Source organism: Mya arenaria, chromosome 5, assembly GCF_026914265.1.
Source record: "Mya arenaria isolate MELC-2E11 chromosome 5, ASM2691426v1".
Taxonomy (NCBI): domain Eukaryota; kingdom Metazoa; phylum Mollusca; class Bivalvia; order Myida; family Myidae; genus Mya; species Mya arenaria.
This window is the reverse complement of record NC_069126.1, coordinates 27,235,272-27,247,427: the sequence shown is the minus strand read 5'-3', so window position 1 is coordinate 27,247,427 and position 12,156 is coordinate 27,235,272. Positions and strand designations below refer to the sequence as shown.

The window sequence follows — 12,156 nt, the reverse complement described above, 5'->3', positions numbered from 1 at the left end:
GTACACTATTATGCAACTATATGTACCAGATACAAAGATTACGTCAGGGCCGTAATTTTCTGATTTTTGCTGTTTTCGGGTATTGAATGAATATGTATCTAGGAAACATTTTTTAAAATTATTAAATAGATATAAAAGTATAAACACTTTTACAGACTAATGATATCGACACAGTATGACTTATGAGTTATTGATAACATTCTATAAGATTGATCTTACGAACAGAAATACTGCCCAATTATGAAATACTTATACATGTATATGAACGATAGATTCTGTACATTGACAGTAATACATATTTAATGCTACACTTTAAACGCTCCCTAGTACTTTCTTCGATTAGTATTTAAATTTTAAAGACCATTAAAACAAGACCAGCCATACCAGAAACATCAATGTATGAGAGTCTACGGGTGACAACATTACAAAAGCTTTGCTGAATACTTAATATACTATATCAATTATTCCTGCGTTCATGTTGTCTGGTCTAGGGTGGATTGAATGTTTAGTTTAATTGCACAAATGCCTAATGCCGACCACACACTAAGCACATATTGTTTTTAATTTTAATACATTATTATGTGCATGTCCGACGCTCTTGACTTTAATGATCAAAACAAAAAAAAACTCATATGATTTGTGAACAGATAATAAATTATTAGCATTATTTTGCCACTTTTTTACTTGGAAAATTGGTGGATTATAAAGGCCAATCATTTTGATATGAACACAGATCATATACTTTGTTTTGATCATACAAGTCAGATGAGTTAAAAATAATAACGCATTAACATTAATTTTTATTTTTGGATCAACCTATAGTGTGTCCCTTTAATAACATAGCTAGCACATTTATAACGCAGTTGGCATTGGAATCAAATCAATAAACAGTAACTTAATAAGCACCGTGAGAGACAATGTCTTTATAATTAGTTCGACTGACGAATTAAGGATCACGATTATATCATGTGATTTTATAATTTGCTGTATTATTTCCTGTATTGCTAAATTATTCGCATTCATTTCATAAAGTTTATTATACATATATATATAGATTGAATTTCAGCCTTGGTCACGATCTCCAAGACATAAATGAATACTTCCGCTTTTGTATTTGAAAAAAATATTCACCGACAAAGAAGGGGTATTTCCCTGAGAAAAACGTTGTGCTAAACAGTTTAACACCTTAACTTGAGGACATTTGTACTTGTTTTCATTGTGTCAATATATTAGCAAAGTAGTTTGATAGCAATGAACTTCTGCTTTGGTGTCATATTACCTTGTATACCCGGCCTCGATATAACATACATACCAATTCTTGATCCCGATCTCAACTCATGTTACCGAACAGCAGCATAACATTATACAAAACCTTATATGTTTGTATTCTGTTAAACGTGCATTCTTTCATAAGTTATGTTGATAAATAAATTTATGGTCATTATTAAAAAGAAAAGTGATTCTATAGCAAAAAAAATCTTGATAACAATTTATGATTTTAGAGTACATGTTCTGCTCAAGTTCTATTTTTCGAAAGAATAATGACACTGTGTGTATACCACGTGATTAATTGCGTCATAAATGTTACGTCGGAAGCCAAGTTTTTGCTTCGAATGAAGACTTTAAACAAAGATTACTTCACCATTTCTAAATTTCACCATTTTAAATGAAACAAATGAAACATAGCGCAGTCAGCGCCGCTTACTGGCCGTCTCATGGAGCACTGTCAAAACATTATTTGGAAACAGGTTTGTCGAAGTGTTTGATGAAACTAATCACCATTGCAAACTTCGGTAATAAAACGATTGCGGGGCTCTTTAAGCGGCGTAGACTGCCCTTTGTTTGATTTAAAATGGTGTAGTGAAAGAAAAGTTATCTTTGATTTAAAGCAAAATGTTGCCTTCCAACGTAGCATATATGACATAATTTATTATATGGTTTACACACACTGAATACGCAACGATCAATACAATATATACGAGTATAATTCTTTCAGTAACAGTAAAACACTGATAATTTTGAATCATGCCATTCTTAAAGGAGTTCAAAAATCAGCTGAGCTATTTGGTCCAGTAGATTTTTGTAACATCGGATTGTTTTAAACAGGTAGTTGAACTGCGACTTGGCTATTGTACTTACAATATGACGATAATATTAAAGTATGCAAATAACTAGTCAGTGAATAGCGCGCTAAACAATACATTTATTCTGTGCAACAACTGAATGTTACTTTAATAGACTATCAACATGCTCTTTTTGAAAAGAGCGGGTCCATTGTATATGCAGTTGTATTATTGGCACACACAAAGGGTTGTAAACTTTTCAAACAAAACATGAACTTAACATTTTTGCTGCAGTTCCATCGTAAGCAACTTCGGCACTAAATTCCGACAACTTTTCGTTTTAAAGAATATGCATGCAGGGGAGGCAACTATTCTTCCAATGATTTCGCATGTGACCATAAGATAGTCTTTGATAACCTTGTAGCTGCACTAGCCTTCATTCCGAGTGGTCTGGACTGATCTTTATTATTTTTTAACTAAAAAGGCGGACCCGGTTCAATTCCGGCATTGGCAAGCATATTTTTCAACGGGAACGCATCTGATTCCTTGCGGAACCAATGAAACTGCCTCATTAATTATTTATGGTTACGAAATGCTCTCAGCCAAATCCCCCACGGTGCACAACGAAGCACAGCGCAGTAGTGAGTCGGGGTAACCGACGATTCTGTATCTGTACAGATATCAATCAATGGTTTTATGTTTTGTATTGATATGGTTGTATGTTTTGTATGGATATGTTTGTATGTTTTGTATGCATATCGCATATGTTTTGTATGCATATGGTTGTATGTTATGTATGGATATGGATGTATGTTTTGTATGGATATGGTTGTATGTTTTGTATGGATATGGATGTATGTTATGTATGGATATGGATGTATGTTTTGTATGGATATGGCTGTATGTTGTGTATGGATATGGATGTATGTTTTGTATGGATATGGATGTATGTTTTGTATGGATATGGTTGTATGTTGTGTATGGATATGGATGTATGTTTTGTATGGATATGGATGTATGTTGTGTATGGATATGGATGTATGTTTTGTATGGATATGGTTGTATGTTGTGTATGGATATGGATGTATGTTTTGTATGGATATGGATGTATGTTTTGTATGGATATGGTTGTATGTTGTGTATGGATATGGATGTATGTTTTGTATGGATATGGATGTATGTTTTGTATGCATATAGCATATGTTTTGTATGCATATGGTTGTATGTTTTGTATGGATATAGATGTATGTTATGTATGCATATGGCTGTATGTTTTGTATGGATATGGCTGTATGTTTTGTATGGATATGGATGTATGATTTGTATGGATATGGCTGTATGTTTTGTATGGATATGGCTGTATGTTTTGTATGGATATGGCTGTATGTTTTGTATGGATATGGCTGTATGTTTTGTATGGATATGGCTGTATGTTTTGTATGGATATGGTTGTATGTTTTGTATGGTTATGGTTGTATGTTTTGTATGGATATGGTATTATGTTTTGTATGGATATGGTTGTATGTTTTGTACGGATATGGTTGTATGTTTTGTAAAGATATGGTTGTATGTTTTGTACGGATATGGTATTATGTTTTGTATGGATATGGTTGTATGTTTTGTACGGATATGGTATTATGTTTTGTATGGATTGTATGTTTTGTATGGATATGGATGTATGTTTTGTATGGATATGGCTGTATGTTTTGTATGGATATGGTTGTATGTTTTGTATGGATATGGTTGTTTGTTTTGTATGGATATGGCTGTATGTTTGTATCGATATGGTTGTATGTTTTGTATGGATATGGCTGTATGTTTGTATCGATATGGTTGTATTTTTTGTATGGATATGGTTGTATGTTTTGTATGGATATGGCTGTATGTTTTGTATGGATATGGTTGTATGTTTTGTATGGATATGGTTGTATTTTTTGTATGGATATGGCTGTATGTTTTGTATGGATATGGCTGTATGTTTTGTATGGATATGGTTGTATGCTTTGTATGGATATGGCTGTATGTTTTGTATGGATATGGTTGTATGTTTGTATGGATATGGCTGTATGTTTTGTATGGATATGGCTGAATGTTTTGTATGGATATGGCTGTATGTTTTGTATGGATATGGCTGTATGTTTTGTATGGATATTGCTGTATGTTTTGTATGGATATGGCTGTATGTTTTGTATGGATATGGCTGTATGTTTTGTATGGATATGGCTGTATGTTTTGTATGGATATGGTTGTATGTTTTGTATGGATATGGTTGTATGTTTTGTATGGATATGGTTGTATGTTTTGTATGGATATGGCTGTATGTTTTGTATGGATATGGCTGTATGTTTTGTATGGATATGGCTGTATGTTTTGTATGGATATGGCTGTATGTTTTGTATGGATATGGTTGTATGTTTTGTATGGATATGGCTGTATGTTTTGTATGGATATGGCTGTATGTTTTGTATGGATATGGTTGTATGTTTTGTATGGATATGGTTGTATTTTTTGTATGGATATGGTTGTATATTTTGTATTGATATGGTTGTATATTTTGTATGGATATGGTTGTATGTTTTGTATGGATATGGTTGTATATTTTGTATGGATATGGTTGTATATTTTGTATGGATATAGCATATGTTTTGTATTGTTATATTTGTATGTATATTTGTTTATTGTAATTGTTAAACATAATTCTGATCTTACTCTATAACAACTCACTGACTTTCAATGTTCGTAATAGTGCAAAAACAAGAACATAGAAACGTATTCAAATGTATATTAATTTATATCACGCAGCCTTTTCATGCATATCTGTATACAAACATCTTGTGGGTGTTTCTAAATAAATGAAACGAAACAGTTTCCATATGTCAAACTATATTCAATTCATTAGAAATGAACATGTATTTATTCAAAAGGTAATGAAACGATAAGATAGATACAAAGTACCATTGGAAATCGACTAGAAAATAACTTATAAGTAAACGAAAACTTAAGACCATCACATGGAACGCTTTTTACTATTAAAGCAATTTAAAGCAGGAGAATAATAAATACAAAACATGTTTATTTCAAAATTAAGTGTAATACAATAGGTTGATTTTCGTTTAAAGTTGCCATACGATATTAAAGTGAACTAAATACATATTCATACTTAGACAACGGGTTCTCGGCTTTCTTAATTTTTTTAAAGTGCAAACCAAATATAACAAAAAATATCGTCAGACTGTAAATAAAAAATGTTTAATATTCAAACATTAAAAATGCATGTTAACATGGGCTATATCATTAAAATCAACTCCTAATATTTTTAAGACCAGGAAGTTTCAGCAAACGAACGAGCTCTTTTGTCTGCACTATAGAGGAACCAACTTTCAAAGGGTTAAACAAAATAGCAAAATCATTCACAGGGGAATATCTCTTCAAGGATTAATAATTACACAATTGTATACAATTTAAATAACCATTCATTTGCTGGCAGCCAATTTATTCTTCCTGAATTTTGACAGATCGATTACACTCAGAGGAGAATTTTTTTTATAGTAATGACAAGTATACACTTTTTATTTTCAAGGGACATCGAAGTACATTTTTTCACTATGTATATTTCGTATTTCTGTTGTCAGCGTGGATATATTTCAAAATTATATTGTTTTTTTTTTCTTTATGAACGAGAATATTGTTCACAAATTTCTTCGTCAATCTAGTCAATGAGCACATTTTCCACAACTTTTGCGTTTTTCTTTATTTACGATTGTTGGGATAAGAGTGAGGTTTACTCCCAGTAAATTTACATTTTACTGACCGTTCAAAGGCAGTACCTAACAATCCTAATATATATATATATATATAGTATGTATGCATTGTGCTGTTTGTGGAGTTTTGTGCTGTTCTTCCGTGTTCCTTATTTGTGAATTTTTGTTTTTATGTTATATGTCGTTTGCCCAGTGCCATTAAACCGGGTTTATGTTTAAACCTTTTGCTACTGAGCTTGTTTCTGTAGCTTTTCACATAAATTTTGGTATGAAGGATGCCCATCGACATTTTGAGGCTCCTGCTGATTTTTGGTCAAATTAAATCATATATGAACGAAATCAAGTCAGATGAGCATTACCCGATTCTCCCTTTTCCAAATCCGTTTTTCCATATTGGTCACCAAATATATAGTACAAAAACGGCGCCTATTTTCCGATGAATATTCCGATGAATAAATGAATCATGTAAACATATAAAAAGGTTGTCGAGGTAATATAATCCGTAACGGGGTAAGTAGGTGACCCGATATGGGATATACGGGGCGCAGGAAACCATATTCGGGTGAGAGCGAACCTACTAACTCCTTTAATTTTTAATTCAAAATGAGCATTAACTTCTTAGTATAGTTAAAGGAATGTTTGGCATGACAATTCTCTGCTGTGCATCCATTGACTGAAGTCACAGCAGTGGTCAATTATCTGTGTATTTGTTTATGGCTCAGGGCCATTTAGATTCGACACTTTTAGAGTAGATTATCTTATTGTCTCACTAATAAATAACCAATTATTGTATAAACAATTTGCATGGGCATTGTATTTCTTAATTTAACCGATGAGAACTAAAAAATAAATAAGTAAGAACAACAAGTGTTTTAATAGTTATATAAATTATATTTTATTTCCATTTTAAATACATGGTCACCAATGCAATATCCTAATTATGGAGCATTATGGTTAAATCATATTAATTGACTATCATATTTTACTTATAACATTTTTCTTACTCTTATTCAAAAGCGTTGTAGCATTAATTATATTATAATTTGAAAAACAAAACAAATAAAAAACAAACAATCTTTTAGACAAGATAATTAGTTCATTTCTATATTTAAACCTCCAGAACGGCACAGCAGGACACTCAGATCTGAGATCTGATAGACAGCAGACAGCAGACAGCAATAAAATTCAAGGTAAATACACAGACGTTGTCTTCTATACACGGAATTGGGAGGGGGTCACTTGTATAAAGCTGATGCTAGGCCATTTAAGAACCATGGACCATCATGGACGAAGCCAATATATTTTAAGTCCAGAGAATCTATGACGTCATTATCATATTTTAACAACATTTATGCTTGTTGCGGCTCATTGTGGTATTACAATACTTATATATGAATAAAGCTTACGTAAATCAGATCCCTGTCATATCTTCCCTTCAGTGCCTTCAAGATGGTCTCATCTGTAAGGTTGTCCAATCGAGAGAGATCAGAATCCAGAATCTCTGCCATCTCCATGACGTCACTTCCTGTGCTAGTCACATGGAGTGTGACGAGTTGTTATACATTCTGAAAAAAACAACAACAACATAAAAAACATTGTATATCTTAAATTCATTATTTTTGTTTTTCATTAATCTTAAATTTAAGAGAGTATTATTAAATGTGAAGCATTTCAATAGAGAAATCATGTTCGCTTGTTATTTTATATCAATAACATGTGTCGCTTTTTAAAAACAAAAACAAAAACAAGGAGAGGTTACAAGACACTACTTGTACGTTTAATTACCAGTATACGTATAAGTTGTTAAAGTTTTATTTCAAATTGTGTACGAAGTCGATATCAGCGCGTGTGCGTGTAGCCTATAGGTTCACTGATACATATACGCCTTTTCTGTAGGTCATGTACAGTTCCTTCCTGTTGTTAACATGGGAAAATACGGTAAATGCGTTTTGCGATAACCTGTTTTGCGTATATTTTGTATGTGCCCTCTTTATCGGTTATTCCCTCAAAACGTATAACAAATCTAGCGATCGGAGAATGCTAAAGGTAGTCCATATCAACACGAACTTGGACAACTACCGTTACCAGTGTGTGTGTACCACGTCATAAATAAATGCTACGTCAGAAGGCAATATTTTGCTTAAAATGAAGACTTCAATCAAAGATAACTTTTCTTTAAGTACGTCAGGAATGGAACAAAGGGCGTTCTAAGCCGCTTAAAGAGCCACGTCTTCGTTTTATTACCTGAGTTTGATAAGGTGATTAGTTTCATCAAACACTTCGACAAAACTGTTTCCGAAATAATGTTTTGACAGTGCTCCGTCAGACGGCCGTATTGCGAAAAGGTTTGTAAAGCGGCGTAGACTGCGCTTTGTTTCCTTTAAAATGGTGAAGAAATAGGAAAGTTATCTTTGTTTATTCTTCATTCGAGGCAAAATATTGCCTTCCGACGTAGCATTTATGACGCAGTTTATCACGTGGTGCACACACACTGGCTACACACTCTCCCTTACGTGTCAATCATACATAGGTTAAGTGTTGACCACATTTTGATGGTCGGCATAAGAAATAATTTATGTATTGACAGCGGCAATAATTAATTCGAGCAACAATTATAAAAAAATGACTCATTTTTGTGAGTTAGGATACAAAACAAGGATACTCTTGTTTGAAATCTGTATTGATCAGGCGTACCGAAGTCAATTTAAACTTTCGCCAGGACACCTATTTAAAACATGTCTTTGCCGTTAACAGTGGACACTTCTATGAACATGTAGTGTCATTTTGACAGGTGATATATTTAAATTTAAGGTATTCCACACTGGATATGATACATCGACGTACTAGCGCATACCGCACAACCGCGAATTGATATGACCGAAATCTAGGTATTACTTTCGCTCCGTTTCCGAATCAATACGGAAACTACCGAACAGATACGATTGATGTTGTTACTAGTATTGTCCTTGAACTTTAATTCATACGCCTTTTTACAAATACGCAAATCTTGTAATGAAATTTGTCCATTGCTATTTCGATACGTTTACTCTCAAAATACAAATATGTAGATCAGTCAATGAGTGTAGAAAACTTCAATGTAATGAAGGTTTTTTATATTTTTTAATTAACTAGTAAACGTTTGGGGACGAACACATATCGCATGCAGGTGGTCCACGTTATAACCTAAGGCCGTTTCCGCTTGGGCACGGTGGACCACCATACTATAATAATTGATAAATTACACAAAACACAAAGTATGGTTAGGTTTAGATATAATATCATGAAATAGATACAGTGATGGAACGATACATAGCCGTAGTTAAATTCGAAACGAAATAGTTGAGGCTTTTTCACTTATCTAGTATAACCTTGGTATCGACTTACATTTAAGTATGTAGAACACGAAATTGCCATTCCTAAATCTACAATTATTCGCAATATTTTACGTTTTAAGGTATTGTCAAAACTTGTGTGTATCGAATTTCGCGCTTCACATTGAAAACCTACGAGGCATATGGCTCATGGGGTATTCATGGAGAACGTATGCCTTCAAATTTATGCCACTCTATCTTCCTTTGTTATGTATTGAATATTCACCTCGATCGTGATTGCTTTTTAGCAAGCTTTTTTTCGTATTAACTTAATATGTAAATAGCTTAATAAGGTAAAAATAAAATGCTACATAGTATAAAATGTAAATTATATTCCGCAATAAAGAGTAGATCGACTTCACGAAATGTACAAATCTATATCAATAATGATTTAGCATAATTTTAATCATACCGAACATTAAAGAATCCAGTGAATATAGTTACTGGTATTAATGATTTAAATACTATCGGACGGATTGTTCAGAACACAAAACACAAACTTGATTACCGTTGTTTACATTCAAAGGTGAAATATTCTATGATGTGCTCTCATATTTCAATAAAAAAAACAGGTACAGCTAAAATATCGTCACAAAATTCGTAAAAAAACTGAATAGAGCATTTATAAGTGTTTCCGTGAAACGTACAGATCAATACAGATTTGAACGTTAACAGCGATCACGTTAACAACGTTGATAACTTTAACAAAGTTTTGAACAACCGGCCCAATTGGTATATTTTGTCGCATTCTGTTAAAACGAGTAAATTAACATATAACTAAGATGTAACTTACTATTGCCATCCAAATGCTAACTAAGACATCTTTTCTTGTGATCGTCTCTATTCATAACAGTTATAGTTCCAACACAAATCTTTATTACTTATATCGTCTGAATTTGCAATCGCAGACACGAACGACGAACTTCAAGGACTACTTTTCTTTTTGACCGCAACGATCAAACAGCGAACTACGTTTGAAGTAAGTCATGCGTCCCGGCACTATGTCATTATAAAATAATATCGGGTTTAAGAGCGGGGTGTAGAATTTAATTCTGAATAGAGAAGGAAGTAGCTCTCGCCATTCTATTGGTTGACGTACTGAATGGGTATTTCTATTCACTGCATTTCATATATCGAATTTCATGTTACCTTATTTAAAAGGAATAAATTGTTTAGAGAGAATATACATTTGTAAAACAAATCGATGTGATTTTATTGATTCGATTACTTATAATAGAATTAAAGTTTTTAAGATTATTTTTACAAAATGTATATGCACTCATCGCGTTTCTGTCTCAAAAAAGACAAATATCACGGATTGCGTGTTTTGACCAATATTAATAAATTGTTAGATTTTCATCTTTCTTTGGGAACACGTGACAGACGTAACAGATCACTAATTGAACGTATATCCTTCGTAAAGAAATAATAATGCAATGTCTACTTTTGCACTACCGATAAGTGTCTATCGTATATAGCACTAGATCCAAGGTATGAAAATAAATGTTTCTTTTTTATTGGAAATGTTCACGTGAAGTACTTATACGCAAACCCCGTTGGCTCGAAATCTCAGGGACCGGCCAAAATACTTCGAGCCTTTCGAAACTCGAGCCAAACGGGAATCCTTACAGTAAAAAAATGATCCTTCATATCCAGTTTGAGCCAACAAGGAAATCGAGCCAAGCGAAATCGATCCAACGTGGGTTGGAGTGTACTCTGGGACAGAAGCGCCAACACCCTCCGCCGTAGACTTCACTGTAAACTCTCGTAGTTAAAATAATAAAAATGAAACTTCAAGAAAAGCGAAATCCCTACTTCTAGCTAAGTTGCACAAGAAAACCAATTCCATTTAGAAAACAAGCTGCATTTTCAGCCAATGAAATTGAAGAAAGGCAATCATTAAGTACTAGACTTAATCATTAAGAATTTCAACTTTCGCGGGTGTTTAAAGGTCCACCTACTGCCACTTATTCAATATACACTTCCTGTGGCAGACTTTACGTTGACAATGTATCAGCCAATGAGGTTGTATTCTTAAACAGTCAGATGACCTGAAGTAACATTTAAATGATAAAGTAAGGCTCGTTCGCTCTGTGCACTCCGCCCATTCTTAATCATTTAAATTTTACATCATGTCATCTAACTATTAATTACTTTTACTTTTTAATTTACTTAAAATATATAACATGATATTTTGATGAAAAAGCTCGGTCTGTCTGCATTTAGTTCAAAAGCGACTGCTTGTTTTGCATCTGTTTGTTGTATTTCGCGTTTTGTTTCTTCGATACTATTAGAGCAATATTTCGTACATTTGAAGTTCCTGAAATCGGAGGTACAAACATTAAGGAAAGCACTAATAAAGTCAATTTGCTGCATTAGTGCACATTGTAAAATGTGCGATAAACGTTTTCCATGCGCGAATAAAAAGAAAGAAACATTTTGATTTCATGGGTGTTTACCATATACTGCATTTTTGTGGCCATATTTGTATGCTTTTATGATCAATTGAAACGCTGTCGAGATAAAGATCTTGTTAGTAAAAAAACAAATTATGATATTTAGATAAATTGTCGTTTCTTTTATGTATAACCACAATATCTTTTACCCAGTATTTTCACTTCATCATTCACTGAATAGCGCGGCCCACAGACTCTCCCTGTTTATGAGCCATGATTCTACCGGTCACAGCTGTACTATCGTTATTGACAGTGTATAAAAATTATCTATATTCCAGTTCTTAGATCGTTTTTACTTCTATGACACATAATAAGCTTATTTTTTACGTCCAGTTCGAGCAAACGAGGAATTCGAGCAAAGCGAGTACGAGCCAACTGGGTTCGACTGTATAAGACACTTGATAAACTTATTTGTTATGTCCAGTTCGAGCAAACGAGAAATTCGAGCAAAGCGAGTACGAGCCATCTGGGTTCGACTGTATAAGACACTTTATAAACTTATTTG

General features: G+C 33.2%; 1 protein-coding gene across 3 annotated transcripts in view; it reads right to left on the bottom strand.

Annotated features, from left to right (window-relative positions):
- The window catches only part of LOC128233850 (uncharacterized), a 43,653-nt gene extending 33,467 nt beyond the window's left edge, over positions 1-10,186 (bottom strand). For all 3 annotated transcript variants that reach the window (XM_052947707.1, XM_052947709.1, XM_052947708.1), the window contains exons 1-2: positions 9,989-10,186; positions 7,231-7,389 (exon numbers count right to left, since the gene is read on the bottom strand). In XM_052947707.1, coding sequence (XP_052803667.1) covers positions 7,231-7,338 — 108 coding nt within the window. In that variant the 5' untranslated portion in view covers positions 7,339-7,389; positions 9,989-10,186. The remainder of the gene's footprint in view (positions 1-7,230; positions 7,390-9,988) is intronic.
- Positions 10,187-12,156: the final 1,970 nt, after the last annotated feature.